Source organism: Wolffia australiana, chromosome 8, assembly GCF_029677425.1.
Source record: "Wolffia australiana isolate 7733 chromosome 8, ASM2967742v1".
Classification (NCBI taxonomy): domain Eukaryota; kingdom Viridiplantae; phylum Streptophyta; class Magnoliopsida; order Alismatales; family Araceae; genus Wolffia; species Wolffia australiana.
In genome coordinates, this window is record NC_135842.1 from 11956486 (window position 1) to 11975577 (window position 19092).

The 19092-nt window shown below is 42.6% G+C and overlaps 2 protein-coding genes across 4 annotated transcripts in view; one reads left to right on the forward strand and one right to left on the reverse strand.

Moving 5' to 3' along the window:
- ATSUV3 (ATP-dependent RNA helicase) overlaps positions 1 to 14533 on the forward strand; it is a 40017-nt gene extending 25484 nt beyond the window's left edge. For 2 of the 3 annotated variants that reach the window (XM_078580159.1, XM_078580160.1), the window contains 8 exons: positions 4122 to 4234; positions 8358 to 8438; positions 10660 to 10725; positions 13129 to 13193; positions 13302 to 13347; positions 13431 to 13547; positions 14149 to 14240; positions 14328 to 14533. In XM_078580159.1, the coding sequence (XP_078436285.1) occupies positions 4122 to 4234; positions 8358 to 8438; positions 10660 to 10725; positions 13129 to 13193; positions 13302 to 13347; positions 13431 to 13547; positions 14149 to 14240; positions 14328 to 14403 (656 nt within the window). In that variant the 3' untranslated portion in view covers positions 14404 to 14533. Of the gene's footprint in view, positions 1 to 4121; positions 4235 to 8357; positions 8439 to 10659; positions 10726 to 10930; positions 11218 to 13128; positions 13194 to 13301; positions 13348 to 13430; positions 13548 to 14148; positions 14241 to 14327 lie in introns of those variants that run through there. The other variant, XM_078580161.1, reaches the window with a different exon arrangement.
- LOC144706523 (uncharacterized) lies at positions 1468 to 3924 on the reverse strand. The gene is made up of 4 exons (XM_078579524.1): positions 3871 to 3924; positions 3325 to 3463; positions 2323 to 3119; positions 1468 to 1560 (listed from the first exon to the last, which is right to left on the reverse strand). Exons 1-4 carry the CDS (start codon positions 3922 to 3924, stop codon positions 1468 to 1470), a joined length of 1083 nt encoding a protein of 360 aa, XP_078435650.1.
- Positions 14534 to 19092: the final 4559 nt, after the last annotated feature.

Consider the following 19092-nt stretch of genomic DNA (forward strand, 5'->3'; position numbering starts at 1 on the left):
CAAGTATTTTCACGCACTCATTGAAGATAATGGACTTATTACTGTTGTCCCTCTTATTCCTTGAGGTCTGCTTTGGAAAACGCTCCTCAGAACCTCCATGTGGTATCAAATTTAGACAAACATACAGAGCTGGGATCATTTTTTATTTTGTTTATTATTATTTTTTGTTATTCTCTCCTTGCCTCGAGTTCATGGGATCTCCTGCATTTGGCTAACCCTAGTGGAAACAAGAAGAGGTTAAACAATGCACTTATTTTTTCTCACCTTGTTTTTCTCATGGATAAGGAGGAGAAGATGTCTGAGATTCAATCCATTCGAAAGCCCTAATTATGGGACTGGTATAAACCAAATGTAACACAATGCTTCAATTGAACTTAGAGTCTCAAATGTCTGATGGATGAGAAAGAAGAGAGGCGAGAAGGGAGAACGGGAACAGGAGGAAGGCGAGGACGAGCCGAAGGGACGACGGAACACCCTGAACAGTCGTTGCTTGCAGCTAGGAGTGACCTGCAAGCGGAGGGAGAGATGAGTAAGACTGAATGAAGAGGAAGGGAAATGGATCGGGAGGGGAGAGAGAGAGAGAGGCTCACTTTGGGTACTTTCTTCTTGCCCTAACCCAGAGGGACTTGACAGTTTAAGTAACTCTTCAGGGATCTGGGCCCCAGTCTTCCCTTTGAGTCCCTTGTTGGGCCTTACGCGGACACAGACCCGACGTGGAATCATGTCAGGGACCAGCCAACACAGTCTGAGGATGGCTGTGTCGGTGACAACTTTTACACCCAATTGTGTCAAGTGGTGCCGAAAGTTTGTCGAAAGGAAATAACCTGTATCATCCAGGATATTTCTGCTCCACTTTGATTTACACACACCTAGTAACATGGCCCTAAACTTCGCCGTGGTGCTTAATCTTGAAAGCACTTCTTGCTCATTCAGGTTATTTGGTGATGAGACCAAAATTCGATGACAATTTCTGATAGTATGATGATGCAATATTTGTATCAAGAAAAGTACGATAGATGTGAAATCCAAGATCTGTGGAGGAAAGTATCAAGAATACTCAGAGAGAAGGATAAGATTCAGGACGGAATACAGAATGACAATTTGAGATCTCTTGCTGAGATCTCCCCTTTCCAGAAGAGCAGGCTTGATCCTGCGAACCAGCCTCCCGTTACTCCCCACAATCAATTGTTGAAAAAGAAAAGGACTCTTGCACCTTCAGGATCTTGTTATTTATAACTCCTCGCACGTGCGGTATTATGGATCTCGTGTCTTCTTTTGGTTGTTATTTCTTTTACTTCTTTGGTAACTCTTGGAGAAGAAGCGCTCTGTATCATTAGGTTCTATTGTAGCAAGACCCAGTAACGTGTGGTAGAGTGCCTATCAGTAATATTCGCTTCATCGCCAGCATTTCTGGAAATTTTAATGGGAAGGTCACTGATTCATCGGGTGTTCATCCCTTGTTATAGTTCAAAAAAAAGAAAATTCTGGAAATTTTAAGGTTATCGTGGTTGGCCGCTCAGAAAATGATCTCACAGCAATCTCATGAGCTTCTTTCACTTCCTGCATAAATTGGCTGACCAACCCAACCAGAAATGCTATGTCTAGTCTGGTATTAATATATAAATAAGTTTGTTCAAATCAAATTAATATATTAATAAGTTTGCCAACTGTTCTCTGTCACTTTGCAGATTTCCACCTGTCTAAACACAGGCCGTCAGAGAAATAATCATAAGGGAAACACTTTCATTCCACATAGAATCCCAGTACATTTTCTGGGTTACAATTCAGTCAGGTCTCAAGGACCTAATATGATGGATCCGATAAGAATCAGATTCCTTTCTTTCAGAAAAAAAAAAAGAATCAGATTCCTTAAGGGCATAATTACAATAAGGAAACTTCCAGACATATAGTAGAAATCTTTCAGGAAGAAAAAAGAAAACAGGAGAAGTGCAGACATCTTTCAACATTCTCTGGTATCTTTTGTTGAAGAAGATAAAATAGATAGAACTTTGTTACTTAGAAAAGAAGGGATACATGCCCTTATATAGGGCTGAGAGAGAAAGAGTATTAGAGATTTATCAATGTGGGATTAAGAGAGGGAACCCTTAGTGGGCTAAGGTCTAGTGGACCTAATAGGCCACACCACCTATTTCCCAACACTCCCCCGCAAGCTGGAGCGTGGATGCTCGTCATCCACGCCCAGATTGTGATGTAGTAGGAGGCGGTGTAGAGCGTGGAGCAGGATGGCCGGAAAGATGGGAGAGGATGGCTGGAGGCTGAAGACGGTTGAAAAAGAGAAGATGGCCGAGGCGGTGGGGGCACCAGGAGGCAGCCGGATGCATCCAAGGTTGCTGAGGTGACTGAGGCAGCCGTAGGCGTCGGAGGCGGCCAAAGGCATCGGAGGGCAGAGGAGGGAGCCCAAGGGAAACCGAGGCAGCTGAGGCAACCGAGGCATCTGGTGGAAACCAAGGCGACGAGGCCGCCGGAGGCTGCTGAGGCAGCCGAGACAGTCGGTGGTGGCCGGCGGTGACCAAGGCAGCTGAGGTGCCGGAGCCAGCCGAAGGCGGCGGAGGGCAGTGGAGGGAGTCCAAGGGCGACCAAGGCAGCCGAGGCGACCAGAGGCGACCGAGGCAGCTGAGGCAAGGTACCTGGTGGAAACCGAGGCGACCAGAGGCGACCGAGGCAGCTGAGGCAAGGTACCTGGTGGAAACCGAGGCGACGAGGCCGCCGGAGGCTGCCGAGGCAGTCAGTTGTGGCCGGAGGTGACCGAGGCCGCCGGAGGCTGCCAAGGTAGCCGGTGATGGCCGAAGACGTCCGGAGACGGCCGGAAACGGCCGGAGACGGCCGGAGGCGGCCCGTGACGGCCGGAGGCAGCCCGTGACGGCCGTAGGCGGCCGGTGGCGGCCGGAGGCGGCCGGTGACGGCCGGAGGCGGCCGGAGACGGCCGTAGGTGGCCGGAGACGGCCGGAGTTGGCCGGAGACGGCCGGTGACGTCCGGAAATGTGCTAGGGTTATGAGAATGCGAGGGCGGCCGGAGGCTGCGGAGGTGGCCGACAAGGGGGCTGAAGGCGGCCAAGGCGGTTGGAGACCGCTGGAGACCACCGGAGAGGATAGACGAGCTGAAAGAGAACATAGACGGCGACGAAGGCTGGCCAGAGGACGCCAAGAAAAGGGACAAGGACGGCGAGGAGGAGGACACCGAGAGCGAGTGCGAAGAGAAGGTAGACGGGACGGATGAGGATGCGAAGGCGAATCCCGACGAGGAAGCCGGCATTTAGACTAGGGTGGAGAGGAGGTGAGGCGACGAGGGGGAGGAGTCCTAACCTGGGAGCGCCGTGGGACAGAGATCGACCGAGGGATGCAGAGCGCACGCAGGAGATCGATGGAGATGATTCGCGGACGGAAGATGCAGGGCGGCAGAGGGAAAACCTCCGCCGCCCTGGATGCCGATGCAGAAGATGCCCTAGGTCATCGACCTACGCTCTGGTATCTTTTGTTGAAGAAGATAAAATAGATAGAACTTTGTTACTTAGAAAAGAAGGGATACATGCCCTTATATAGGGCTGAGAGAGAAAGAGTATTAGAGATTTATCAATGTGGGATTAAGAGAGGGAACCCTTAGTGGGCTAAGGTCTAGTGGACCTAATAGGCCACACCACCTATTTCCCAACATCTTTCTTTGCAGCTGGGCGATCTTCCTCTGATCGAAGCTTATATTCTTAATCTAGTGAAGTTGGGGCTGATTTGCATCCCAGCATTCCTGTTTCTTTCATCAGATCTTAAGTGCACTTTAGTGGAGAAATTAGAACTCTCTTCTCAGAATGTTTACTTCTTGGCTCCCAGGGTGATGCATTCCTCCTGTTGTCTGACCTCTTTTCTCTCCTCCAGTTTCCCAAAGTTCAACACACGCAAGCAGAAATGCATGTATTTGTGTTTATATTTTTAATTTTTTCATTTTTCTCTTCTGCCCACCCTGCAATGACCTCCACATTTTTCTGTGATTAATTTTATTCTTCATGATTGAGATTCTATTCCTTTAACTTTGTGCAGATATTATTCTACTTCACAGATGATATTATTTATCTTTCGTGCGGATAATATTATTTGTTGTGCTACTGCAGGTCGTGCTGGACGTTATGGGTCAAAGTTTCAAACCGGGGAGGTCACATGTATTGATGCTGATGACCTGCCCCTGCTTCATTCCTCTCTGGAATCTCCATCACCTGTACTTGAGGTGAACTTGATTTGCATAATGAAAAGTGATGGCCATTCACAGAAATGAAATATCATGCTAATTCGACTTGCTTTGGGTTTTATTTATTTAAAAATTGCCGGTTATCATAATATGTTGGATGGCAGGCAGAGATTAGTCATTCTCTGTATCAGAATGATGTTGTCGGAAAATTTTCTTATTTTCTTTATGCCTATTTGAGGCGGATAAACATGTAATGAAAGTGAAAAACTCTTAGCCCAAACCTGTCTTCTAGGACATTGGGGGAGACCCCACATCCCTACTAATTATTCCCTTAAAATATAGCAAAATCGCTTAAATGTCAGAGACAAATTTGTTGGAGTTAGGTATTTATGTGTGATGTGTACCCAGGTCCTTGACATGATCAATGCCTTGCTTCTAATCTCAAATTCAACCAAGAAATACTTTCAAAAACCAACGATGTTCATTGTGGTCCGAGTAGGGGGTTAAGGGTGCTAGGGAGAGGAGGGTAAGAGAATGGGAATGACGAGGTGATGGCGAAGGGTTGCTGATGAACAGTTGCGGCTCAGCAAGGGAAAGCAATGTCGACCTACGAGCACAAAAGAGGGAGAGTCATGACCGGGTCAGGGAGAGGAGGGAATTACTCTAGAGAGAAGTAGAGAGCTCACTATGTGATTTCCTGCTCCAACCTCCTTCGAGGTGGGCCGTCGTGGCTGGGGGCCATGCTTCTGGTTTGGGCCAATGTTGGGCCTTCTTCCTTACATAAACATGATGATGTATCATATCAATATGTAGCTCATCTAATGGTTTCCTATTCTTTGAGGATGGGGAACCTCCTTTGTAATATGATTATGGTTTTTCTCTTCTTTGCCTGACTCCCAGGGCGGTATGATCTTCCCGCAGATGGTCCCTTTCATCTCCATTGTCTGATCTGTCTCTCCATCATGCTTCTTGCTGCAGTTCAACTGGATCTTCTCCCAAAGCTCCTCAACTGATCCCATGAACACGAATTTTCATACATCTGGGGCATCATAGTACTGAGAAGCCACCCATATAATTCAGGGACGCAGACGGGACGATTTTTTTCGTCCCGGGAGGAAAAAATCGTCCCATCCGAGGATATGGACGAATTTTGGGTCGAAAATTTGTCTCGGAGACCACCGGACAGGATGGTTTTCGTCCCGTGGGACGAAAAAATGTCCGTCCGGCGGTCTCAGACGAAGGACAGAAGGATGTGGACGAAAACCGTCGAATTCACATTCAACGGTTGAGATCTCGCCACGTGGCGTTGCAATGACAATTTGCATCAAGGTCCCTGTATTTTATCGCGTGTGCAAACTAACGCCGCTCAGAATTAATCGTAGATATGTCCATTTGCGTTCTATCTCCTCATTAGTTCCCTAAAAACTTGAAAAAATCCATATTAATATATTAAAAATATTAAATGGGTAATTTTCATCCGGGACGAATTTCGGGACGAAAAACTGTCCCCAGATTATTGGACGGGAAGGTTTTTCAGTCGGTGGATGAAAAACTGTCCCGTCCTTCGTCCCTGAGCTAACATCGGACGTAGGACGGGACGAATTTTGTCCCGTCCCGTCCTTCCATCCGGAACTATAGCCACCCATGAATGAGGGCTTCCTCGGCTTCTCATTTTTTTTAACTCTGGGTGAGCCACATCTGATAGTTCCTCATTCATATGATTTTCCAGACCCCATCCAATTAGTGTCAACCTCACAAAATGATTCCATAAAATAGAGTTTTGGCCCTGTGAGAATTTCAGCTCCTCAGGAATGCCTGGCAGCACAAAGAACAAGTGCCCTTTTTTCCCTATCTGAGTCTGAGAAAGACAGTAGAGGGGGAAGTTGACTTCATGTCCAGATTTCATACCTTAAAGCACCTTTAGATGAAAGACCTTCAACCCCATCATGTGCAAACATCCAGTAAAAAATCAAGGGTGACACGTAGGAACGAGAAACACCTCTAGCTTCTAGATTCTCCTGTGCTCGCATGAAGCTTTCCCAAATGCCTGTTCAGACTCCTTAGATGGATCTGAGCTCTGATACCTGCCAAGACATTGATCCTTTCTTACCATAAGAAAATGGATCCCAAAGGACCCCGTTTATTTTCACCCCACAAGGAGGATGAAGGCCTGGGACCATCAGCACATAGGGCCAACAGAAATCTTATTTGGATTTAGGGGGAACATCCCTCGATGTGATGCAAACCTCGATCTAGGTTTGTATCGGGAGGAGAGAAGAGGCTGAGGCGAGGTAGAAGTTCTCGGGGTAGAGAGGAGAAACGGGAAGGACCCGAGAGGAGGCTGAGCAGAGGGGAAGGGATCGGCCGAGGATGAGCTACCTGAAAATGTGGTGAGGTAGAGAAGATCATGAGGGATCGGGGTTGTCGAGGGAGAGAGAGAGAGGACCTAGATGTGGAGAGCGGAGACAAGAGACCTTACTTCATTTTTCTTGGCTGCCCTCCTTAAGGGAGGGTATCCCTATTTAAAGGAAATACACAATAGCCAAATGACTGAAATGCCCTTATGGGCTAATACGACGAGACTACCCCTAGATAGGTCGAGGATCCTTTCAAGGATCTGATCACGATGCTGAACGGGTAGAAAAGAAATGTGAGATATGTACTCTGCTCTCTCAACCCTAACCTTGAGTCCTTCCCTCTCCATCCTATTCTCGATCCTTCGCCAATCTCACCAAAAGAGGGGTTGGCAGAGCGGCCGCGCCATCGTGAGTAGAGATTGTGCGGCGCTCCTCTGTCCTCTCTACTTGCATCTCCTTCTGGGGGTTTGCACAGGAATGTTGGATACTGGTTGTTTATTTTGTACTAGTTCATTGAGAAGAAACGGGTCCCACCAGATACCATGACAGATCTCGAGCTCTTTCTGTAGATCTCAAGCCGGGCACGCCCAACAAGGTTTAGGGTTTGTGAAACATGAAAAATCACTATTTGCTGGTGAACTACTAGTATAAATTCATATTTTAGTCTCTGGGGTCTGGCCCAATTCATCCTATTAAGAAAATCCCTGTCTGTAGATCATCTTAAGGGCGCATTGACAAATATATAGAGAAAGGGGTTGTAAGAAATTCTAAAAATAGAAAGCGGGACTATTTGAATAAATAGTAAAATAATATAACTTTGTTTTACGGATATTGTTTGGATGAGACAAATTCTGAGTTGGAATAAAAACTTGAGTGTTCGCAGATGCTGACCCATATCAATGAGCTTGTCCTAGGTGTGATGGTTGGCATGGATCTTTGACAACATATGATTATGATTTCTTTTTTCTGATATAAATACTGATTCTTGAATTTTGCTATCTTCTCCTTAGTGGGGTCCCAAGCCATGGAATTTGTTCTGAAGAATTCCTCGCAGTTTTAGGCATTCCTTGCAGGTGTCCACTCCTGTGAAGTGGTAGCTCTCTCTATCTCTCCCAGGCAGTAGGCGACGTCCCCTCCAATCTGTTTCGGCTTGCAGTGTCTGCCCCACCATTTCTTTCCCTACTTCCGTTTCTTCCTTTGCCGTTGAGAACATTGGAAACATTGTGAGGAGTTTATTTTGTTTGGATTAGAATTTAGAAACGTCTACACCAGGGTTGTATCAAAAGCACGGATCTTAAATATCTGAGAGATTATAGAAAAAGATAGCAAGTGGAGACATGTACACAAAAGACAAAAGATATGGGCAATTACTGAAGAATTCATTAGTCCAGCTGTGTGGAAAATGTTTTTCAAGGATTGAATCACTCATTAACTCCATCCCTCATCTTAAGTTTTTTTCCTGCGTGTCTTCTCATCTTCTCATGTTTCATTTTGTATTAACTAAACTCTGGCCTTCGGGGTCAGAATTTCTGATCTAATACTGATATACTAGAATTTTTTACATCACCTCAATAGAAAAAAGTGTTGATAAAGATAAAAATTGTCTAAGAGGCCTATTTGAATCATTTGTATCATTTTCTTTGAACTGCAGATCTGATGTACCATTTATTTGCCTTGTTTTCTGTATCTGTGATTTATGTTGATGTGAAACTAGTAATAGCTTTCAAAGATTGTGTAGACACGTAATGGGATCCCGTTTCTGTGTGAAATGTTCTGTTATGCCAATGTTCAATTTTTTTATACAGCGGGCAGGCTTGTTTCCGTCATTCGACCTCTTATCCCTCTATTCTCGGATACATATGACTACTGATCTCCACCATATATTGGTACGTACATTTCATCTATCTCCTTTTTCTAATCTTGAGCATATTTGATGGTTCATGTCTTTAAGTTATCCTTTTTAGGTGGGTGGTTGATCTTATCATCATTGGGATGTCTTTTATTTGTGTGAATTGATTCATAGATTTTCATCTGAGTTCTTGTTTATGTCCCTTTTTTTCTCCTATAGTATATTATAAGATCAAAATTTTGATACGAATAAACAGTTTATATTCTTTACCAGAACTATGTGCAGAGATTTATCTTAACTAATGGAACTGGTACACGTTATTGGGTATCAAGTATGCCAGATTGGTCTTCAATAATGAATTAGAACCCCAAGTATGTACCCTTGCAGATTTGATTTAAAGTTTGCTGAATGATTCAAAAAATCATTAATTTGGAAGTATGACAGTACATTGTGAAATAAGTAGGCTGATGCATTTGCACGAAATTCTGTACCTCATGACAAAGAAAAACATATCGAGATGGGTTGACATTTTAGAAGGCAAAGGTCGAAGATGAAATTACTGCTTTCACTGCACAGGGAAATCTAATTAGGAAGCAGATTTGTTCAAAGTACTTCCTGGTCCAACCTTCCAGAAGATGGTATCCAAGCATGGTATGGATTACAGCTTGTGGAAGGGTGTTCATAAGTGTTAGACTCCGGCGATCTCTTTTTCATCCTTAATGTCGTTGTCTTATGTAACTGGTAATAGACCCATACTGTATTGTTTAAATAAACCTTTTTCACATTTGGCATTGGGCCACTTTTGATTTCTTCATAGGTGGCCCACCCTCTGTAAGCTGGTACTAAAACCAGCCAATCTTATGTACAGATGACTTTCTTTCCTAACCCTATGGGGTAGCGACTGGTGGCTTGGCAATCTCTGCTTCTGCCGAGCATGAAAATAATGGATTATTTTGTTTTTAGTTATTTAGTTGTCATTTTAAATGTTAAAATTTTCACTCTTTACTCTAATGTTGAACTTTTTCCTCCTAAGTAGTTGGCAGACCTACTTAATGGATTAGAGGTTCTAGCCCATCACCTCACGTAAGTGGTATTTCGATGCGTAAATGAAGTAATTTGAAGTGACTCGTTTGTTAAGGTTCACCCAAATCTCTTGGATAATGGCAGAGGGGCACTCTGACAGCGTCATACAGGCTACACCAAGAGGAACGTGCAATATGCTACATCTATATCTCATGAATTATTACCAGTGAAGAAGGCCTAGTTCTTTTCTCAGCTCATAAGTACCTGATTTCTAACCAAGAACAGTCTGTGTCTTGTTTCAAATGCTTTATTGGATGGAACACTTGTAACATCGTGATCAGAGATAGCTATCAATTCGACCCTAGCTGATCAGGCAGACCTTATAATTTTAGGTATTCAATACTCATTCTCTCCTAACAAAAGTACATTATCTTTAGAATTTCTCTTTCCCTTTCTCTTAACAAAAATACATCCTCTGGCTGAAGCTTCTAGTGATTGGTGCATCAGAGAACCCTTTGTTATTGACGGTTTCTTAAGTAGGAATCTTTGATGATTTGTTGTCATATTTTGAAGTCTCTTTTGAGTGTTAAACCTTTTAGGTAAGCAAAACATGGTGATTTTAGCTAGCTTGTTGTTAGCAACATGACCTCCACTGAACTTGCTCTTTCAAGGCAAGGTTTGAGGAATACGATTCTGTTTGTATCGTCAAGGACTTGCATTACAAGGAATCAATCAGCAATTTTTTTTGCTGGAATGAAGGATTTCAGTAAGAGGTTTCTTGACAATCCTGATATATTTAGTTGGTGGTCTGAAACTAAGTAAATGAATACCTTTAATTTATTATTCTCTTGGATGTCGATCACCTCAATGCACCCATGAATCCAGCAATCTTGAAGGGAAGATGAGCAAGGGCTCCATGAGGTGAGGCCAAAAGAAGAACATAAGAGAGAGATATTCAGAGAAAAATAACCCATATTTCTTGGATAGGACTAATGCCTTATAAGGAGCATAACGGGTTCAGATCTTAATTTTTGAACCCGATACGTGTACAATGGTCAGAATGTTAGTCGTACATGGATCTAAACACAATTATAACTCAAGTAGGGTAAAAGTGTGAATGCAAAATTCTTCCTTGATTGGTGAGTGTCATTTGGAACTTTTAGTGATTTCATTAGCTGGTATGTTTTGATTAACAGTGTTCTCATCAACAGCCGTTACGTTCTTACTTCTTTCAGGAACGATTTGTGGAGAAGGCCAAGTTATCTCCAAACTACTTCATATCCGACTGTGAACAAATGCTGGTATGCCGATTCTAGAATTTTTATATTGGAATTTTGCCAAAAAAAGCTAGAATTTTGCCAATTCTAGCTTTTTGTGCCCTATGAAAATTTTGTGTTTATTCAAGAAGTCTCTTTTTAGTGGCATGTGCAAGTCATCAACTCTCAGAATTAGCCCATTTCATAATTTTAATTGAATGTGGTTCTAATCCTTGTTCTTGTTGATTAGCGAGCGACTAACAGAAGAAGAGCAGGGAAAAGCAAGAACGATAGAGGGGTTGAGAGTGGGAATAGAGAGGCAGAAACAAGGTCAGGTGGATGCCAGGGTAAAGAACACGCAAGATGTCGGGAATGAGAGGGGGACGTGTCTTGTGCTCCATATAATCCTTCTTCTTGTTGATTAGGATATATCTCTTTTATGAATCTTACTGGTTGTCGCAGTGTTTCATAACACTGGCATTCTGGTTGTGTATTTGAAGGCTAAAGAAGTGGAAAAACAAAATGATAAATTGCCAACTCCTACTAAAATCTGGATGTGTAAATATGATTGATTTTTCCCTGTCTAGGGACCCAGAGGCAATGTGATACACTCCCAGGAGAATATCGATGTAGAAATAGACCAACGCAAGTTGTGATTCAAAATGTCCAAGAAAATACCAGAGATTTCCAAGAATAGCAATGCTGTTCAAGAAAGAGTCACGTAAGAGGAGAAACCAAGAACAATGTGCAGGAAGAACGGGGATGGAGAGGGGAATCGATGGAAGGATGTACTAGGCTCGATAGACAAGGCGAATCACTCTCATCTTCCTCTGAAGGGGAGGATCTCCCGCTCAGCCAGTCTGCTGAAACCGTTTTCCCAGTATTCCTGAGTGTCACACGGTCAAATTCCGAGCTAGGTCTCTTGCTCGAATCTGACATGTGCCAGCCTCAGTGCTCGGAGCAAAACACTGAGCAGCCTTGATCTCTTGCAGCGGAAGTCTTTGCAATTACTTAAGATCGCATAGAAGGGGTTAGAGGAGATGGTGGGGACGCAGCCTCATCGGGGAATAGGGTCATTGCATTCATATCATAAGAGGTTACATTGTAGTTGGGACAATTACATGGGGGAAGACAAGAGGTGATACAAACAAACGAGGCGAGGCGCATCACACCAGGGTAGTGTCGCCTCTCTGCCTCGAGGTGGTGATCACACATGCCACCCCTGCCTTGACGATCACACATGCCACCAGCACCCGCGCTGACACCTTCGCGCGCAGCCTGCGCGACGCCGCCGCATTCGGCGCCTCAAGTTGGGCACTGCGCGCCCAGAACTACCCACCGGAACGCTGCGCGTCCCCATGCCGCCTCGGCGCTCTCAGTGCGCCACATGCCTTAGTCTCCTAGTGGGATGTCTCTCAGCCCCATGCCCCGCACACCCAATGCGCGCGCTGCCCACGTGGCCGCTGCGCGGCACCCCGCACAACTCCGCGCACTGAACCTGCGGCACGTCGCCCGGCTTGCACATCCCGCGCTCGCGCGCAGCACGTCCCCCTCCCGCGCAGCGCTTGGCGCTCGCGCATAGTGTTGGTGCTGGCGCGTTGCGCTTGGCGCGCGCGCGCTCACGCCTGTCAGCCCATGCGCCCAGCATGCGCGGACTTCACCTGATCCGTTCTGTCTTAGGCGCGAATGGGCACGCGCACCGTCTGCTGTGTATCACCACATACGGGGGTGATGGCCTGAAAGATCAGGCTGGGAATTGCTACCCATAGTGCGAGAGCACTAAATATGACTTAGTCCTTAAATATCGTGAGTCTAACACGAACACGCCCTTCCAATGAGCACGCAGGCCTCTGGGCAGGGAATGCCGCCTAGTTAGGGGCCTATCACCGAGTCATCCCCCATTTTCTTTAATAATAGGCAGGGGTCCCTCATATTCTTCTTCTATTGTGTCGTCTGATGTGGCATGTGTGAGACTACGACTTCTCTTCTTCATCCTTTTCTCTAAATAGGTACAAGTGAGAATCGTATCACAATGGTTCAATTGAAACAGTCAGATGAAAATGATGAGTACAATTATCCGTCTCATAATCCATTATAATGATAAGATCTGGATTAACCACTAAATGAGAAGTTAAGATTAAATTATACCAATTAAATCGAACAATTCAGGTTTTATCATACTAGGGGGTGAGTCTCTTCGATGGGGTCATACCCTTTTGTATCTCTATGTAATAGCCCATTAATATGGGCCCACTTCAGACTCTTTCCTCCCAACTATAAGTACTATTTAATGAACCCTAAAATGATCTTAAGAGGGTTGAGTATCTTTTCATTCTGGGTTTCTTCATAATGCATAAGATAGTGCACCAATAGGAATCAACACTGACATTCTTGAGCAGAATTTGATGGTACCATTTTCTCCTGACGTTACAATCTTATGTATTTCAGAAGGTTGCTGCTGTTGTTGATGAACTGCCCATGGCTTTGAAGGATAAATATCTCTTCTGCATCTGGTAAACTTCTGAAATTGTAAATTTCTTTTGAAAATTGTTTTTTCAGTTTTAAATGCTTTGACTTGACTTCTTTGGTCTCCTTGCTCATTCTCTTTGTTCATTCCATAGCCCAGTTGATATGAACGATGATATATCAGCTCAGGGCTTGACTCAGGTGCAGTTTGAAAATGAAATACTCCATGTAGTTATACATTTAAACCAGATTACTTTACTTTACGCTGTACCTGGTGAAAACAGTTTGCAGAAAACTATGCCAGGAAAGGGGTCGTTAAACTTAGGGAGATATTTACCCCAGGAACGGTGAAGGTGCCCAAGACCCACAAGGCACTCAAGGAGCTTGAATCGATTCACAAGGTACAGATTGACTTTGAATATATATATCTCCATTCATTTCATTTTAGCTTGTGTCCACATTATCTTAAAAACCCAGACTGATATCTGTTGGATGACAGTATGAGAATGCCCAATCAATCTTTAATAAGGTTTTATGTAAATTCGTACCTTTGTGCGTATTTAAAGCTTATAGAATGGAATAAAATGGAGTGTTTAACCAAACATCATGTTCTAGGCTGGCAGGTGTTCCCCGGGCCGCCTCACTTCTTGACTTTCCGACCAGTCTCTCAAATGTTGACAATATGCAAAAATAGTTGAACATTTTTTCTTTATAATTCTTTTCCTTATCCCTTGTCAAATGATTGGATGGCTTTGAGGAGCTAGTAAGTTATTGTTATGTATCATGCCGCTGTTGAGATATTTTAACAAACTGGCTTTTGTAGGTGTATTGGTCTTCCTATTCTTATTCTTTATTTACAGTGCTTTTGTAAATGTTGAATTCTTTTTCAAAGTTATCATTTTATATTTGATTTATTTCATACAAAAGTAAGGTGCATTAAATTTTCTTAAATAAATCATTTACCATTTGCCAAATCTTATTGAACACATAATATGGGATTAGGTTTTGGATCTATACGTTTGGTTGAGTTTCCGAATGGAGGATTCATTTCCGGATCGAGAAGCAGCAGCTTCACAAAAGGCAATATGTAACTTGTAAGTCAACTGGTTTCATTTAATTTTTGCCCCAGGTCACTCACATAAGTATTCATCTTGTTTTTGTTTTTTTCCATTTATTTCCAGGTTGATTGAAGAGTTCTTGGAAAACTTTGGATGGAGACCGACAAACATGAAAATGGTTGGAGTACGCCATAGATAAACTTATCGCATCTTCGAGCGGCCACAGCTTCAATTTTTTTATTTCTTATTACAAAATCCAGAAAAGTACTCTCTTGTGTACCTATAGAGATTGTACAATCTAAATCCATCAAAGGGTATTTATTCTTTCACTACAGCTCGATCTAAAGTTATTAATCACTGATTGAGATACTAAATGCTCATTCCTGTTAATGCAATGATTTTTAATGGAAAATTTGTCAAATGATGAAAAAATATTATCATAAACACATTTAAATGCTCATTCGTCCAGCTGGAAGTCTACATGGAAGCCATTGATTGCGCTAGCTAGGGTTTGCGGGAATGATCAGTTCATTTCTCTAAATTTCCAGCCCCATCCGTTATGGGGTTACAAAGTGTGCTCATTACAAACAGGTTGAGTGCATAGTGGAAAAAGAGAAAAGTATGAAAAGACAATAAATTACAAAAGTAAAAAACAATTGATGACATCCCCCTCGCGCTGGTGAACACCTACCAAAGAGTGTCTTCGTTGGTCACTTAGTGAAAATATCAGCAATCTGATTTGCTGACTTGGTGATGTGGGACACGCAAATGGAATTCGTGAAATTGATAAATCAATACCAGAACAATATAAATTATGTATTCCTTGAGGGTGATCCGAATTCAGTTTAATTCTATAGAAGGGAACTAAGTCGATGGAACAGGGATTTAACAACGACACTTTGGGAATACTTATGATATTCCTAACTTTATGGAAGTAGGAGATGCGAAATGATCAATCAAAGTTTGGCACATAGAATTCTAAAGTAAGCAACCACTCAATGCAAATAAACAATTATCATGAGCCAATAATTATCTCAAAATTATGGCATCACAAGGTACCTCAGAGATGGGAGCCAATAAGTTGATTGTTTTGATGTTGAATGACCTTGATTGATGTTGATATGCAGCTCCATGAGCAGATGTGAATAGAGGAGGTGTGGGAAGCGGATAAAAAAGGAGTGTGAGATTTGATTGGCACGAGAAGATGTTGATGTGTAATGTGAAAGGGGGGAGATGAAGTGTGGAAATGACTTACACGACGGATGGGATAAGGCATGAGAATTGATGAAGTTAAGAAGAAGGGAGACAATGAGAACTAGATGGGGATGATAGGGTGAGATGAAGGGATGTGTTCAATGATGGGGATGATGGGGGGGTAAGATGATAGGAAAATGATGGAGATGATAAAGTACGAAGAAGGGAAGGAAGAACCCAAGAGGAGTTGACCGATGTTGAAGACGAGACATCACCGGGGCCGTTCTGTCATCGTTATCACCAGAGAATAACTTTTTTAATGCAAAAAAATTCAAATTAAGTCTCAAGCAAAAGTGTCCACACAAACATGCTCATAGCCCCTTTAAAGGAAGAGAAACATGCAAATACAAAGAAAATTTTCGAGGTGATATTTTTAAGAGAAAGTGGTAGAAAGAATTGGTGGTTCACGTGGATAAAGTTGTGGGGAAAGGTGAGGGAGAGAGGTTATGAGAAAAGTTTTAGGGAAGAGAGAAAGAAAGAAATTTGGAGAGGGAAGAGAATGACGGAATAGTCAATAATAGTGGGTGGTTCAGAGGTTGAGAGAGCAGATAGAAAGAAAGAGAACATGTGGGAAAGAAAATTCAAAGAAAGGGGTTGAGTGAGGAGAGAGAGAAAAAGAAAGTGAGAGAGAGGAGAAAAGTCAATGAAGGGGGCTGAGGGAGGAGAGAACAAGAACGTGATAGATAGAGAGAAAAAGAAAAGGGAGAGAAGAGAGAGGGAAATGCAAAGAATTTCTCATCAATTGGTCTGTGTGATTAGGACATGTCCCTGGTATATATTCTCCCTCATCCAATGCTTTTTCATCTGGATATGCTTTGTTATGGCATGCAGAAAAGGACTATGGACAATACAAATGGATGTTTTATTATCACCATACGTAGTTGTGGGATTGTTCTGTTTCAGTCAAACCTCTGTGAGGATACCTCTGATCTGCAATGTCTCACTAGTGCCTTTGGCCAATACTCTATACTCTGCCTCAGCACTTGACAATAAAATTTGGATTTTTCCTTACTCTAGGAATGAACAGTAGCTTGATGTAGACCTTCTATCAATCCATGATCCTTCCCTTTGACGACTATATAGTAACCCATGACCTGCAAACCCCTTCAAATATGCCAATACCTTATAAGCCACATCTAAGTGAGGCTTCCTTGAAATATCCATGAATCTTATTAACAGTCCAAGTGTGAATGCAATATCAGGTTGATATGCTCCTGCAGTAGGTCTATGAACAGAAAAAAATATTGACACTCATGTGGGCCTAAACTGCTGGCTCAACCCACTACTGAAGCTACTTAAACCCTATCCTCCACCCGGCCTCAGTAAAACCCAAGTCGTAAGCCACCCTAGCTGAATCTGCCTTACCCTTGCTCAGTTGTAACTCATCCTCTATAAAGATTTGACCCAGTCCCTCTTGAAGAGAATCAGTCATTGTCATCAATGATCCTACGTCATCTCCTACTCATTTCCACTCTCGTCTTCACCCCAGGATTCTCTCTTATTCTCCCCCAACCCTCTCTCTCTATTCTCTCTATTTTCCATAACTGGCTGCTACAAGAATAAACATTTGCACCGTATTGAATTTAGCAACTAAAGAAAAGGTCTCCCCATAGTTTATCCCATAGGATTGTGAGTATCCTTTGAGCACTAATCTAGCATCTTATCTTTCTAGCGTACCATCTGCATGATACTTCATGGTAAATACCCATCCCACTGATGTTCGCCAGATAGGGCTCCTACAATCTCTGATGTGTTTTTCTTTAATGCTTCTAATTCAATATACATAGCCTTCTTCTAATTCACCTTTTTGAATGTTGCCTCATGTGTTGTTGGAATAGACAGAGTTGAGAGCTATAATATAGGATTAATAAGCATGTACTATCATGTGATAACTCACCACATTACAAATAAGATACCTAGTATTTTGAGTACATTGTCATTTTCCTTTTCTTGGGGAAATTGGTCATCAACTGTCAACTTCTTCTATTACAGCTGGTTGATCTAGGATTTCATTTGATTCGTCCTCTGCTCTCATAACTTCATCAATTTCACCTTTTGTGTCCATTGTAATTGAACTTGTAGATGGCTTAATTTATCATGTTGAGTCCTTGGAGCTCCCTCGAATGAGGCATGTAGGTCATCAGATGTAATCCAAGAAGTTTCCATAGAAATAACAAATTGATGAATCCTAGTTGTGTCATGGATTCCAGTCACTTGTATTTCAGATGTTTCTACACTTGCTCTTCCTTGAGTTTTAATAAACTAATTTTTCATGGAAGCAACAACAGCTGATATGAACATTTTCCTCGACGCAGGATGAAGGTACTTCTACCCTTACTAGGTGTGTGAATACCCAGAAACACACACCACACCACACTAGGACTAAATTTATCTCCTGGATTATGGACATGCGCAAACACTATACAACCAAATACCATGGGTATCAAATCTATCTTCAACCAAACATGATGATACAATTTAAGATAAGTTAGTTTTTTTAGCTTTACATGGGATAAAGATAACAATTTATAGTCAATTAAACTCAAAAATAATAATATTAATTTAAGAAAAACAAATGAAAATACATCATCAAAATTCTGGTCTTTCATAGGTAATGTCTTTGACCGTTGTCAATTAATTATATGCGCAACTATCAAGACTGCCTCACCCCAAAATCCCTTCATCACTTCAGAATGTAAGAGTGATGAGTGATTTGTATCAGTCACAAGATCTATCCTCCTCTTTGTTACCCCATTCTTATCTTGACATGCTTGGTGCAGTCATGCTGAATGGGATCAGGGGATGACAAATGGCTAATTTATTATCGCATCAGAGTTTGTTGGGCCTCATGCGGGGGATGCAGCCTATCTCTTGGAGAATGCCCCAGTTCCAGATGACTTCACAAATGCCTTGCGTGAGGGCCCAGATTTCAGCCTCTGTAATGAATCGAGAAACAGCATTTTGTTTCTTGTTGTGCCAGGTAACTACTTTCCCACACAGAAGAGAGCCATATCTCGTTGTGGATGGGAGATAAACCTGTGAGGCGTCATAATCAGAGTTAGTGTAAATTTCAAGAGTCAATGGTTTATGTGAGTTCCTGAACAGGAAGGGGCAAATAATCTCAAGGCTTGCAAGCCCTAGATGACAAGATGAAGAAGTAACAGAATACTATCCTTTCTTACAAAACCTAGAACCATGTACCATTATATATTGGGCACTCATATGGGCTACATCATAATGGGCCATACAGGTCATACGGAAAAGTAAAAAAAATTAAATGTAAACAGTTTTGGTTGACTATGGCTTAAAGTTTACCTCACTGGAATATGAGGACAAGGTCAATAGTTCCTGTCAATTGCCAAAGCACTTGATGTGCAGCCTGGAAATGAGATATTTTAGGTTGATGCATAAATTGGCTTATAAGATTAACAGAGTAGGATATCTGGTTGGGTATGAGAAAGTTAGATTAGTTAACCAATTAGGTGTTGATACAACAGTGAATCAGTATCTGGGTCAGAGGGATCATTGTTAAGTTTACTATTCACCTCTTGAGGGGTATGGGGAGGTTGACATTGGAGGTGACCTGTTTCACCATTTGGTCATAACACACACATATATATTATCTATATGTTGA

Coding starts and splice junctions, on each gene's coding strand:
- LOC144706523 (XM_078579524.1), bottom strand. CDS start 3,924: ATGCATTTCTGCTTGCGTGTGTTGAACTTTGGGAAACTGGAGGAGAGA. Junction 3,464..3,870: donor AACTGGAGGAGAGAAAAGAG/GTCAGACAACAG, acceptor TCGATGACCTAG/GGCATCTTCTGCATCGGCAT. Junction 3,120..3,324: donor CTGTCCCACGGCGCTCCCAG/GTTAGGACTCCT, acceptor GTTCTCTTTCAG/CTCGTCTATCCTCTCCGGTG.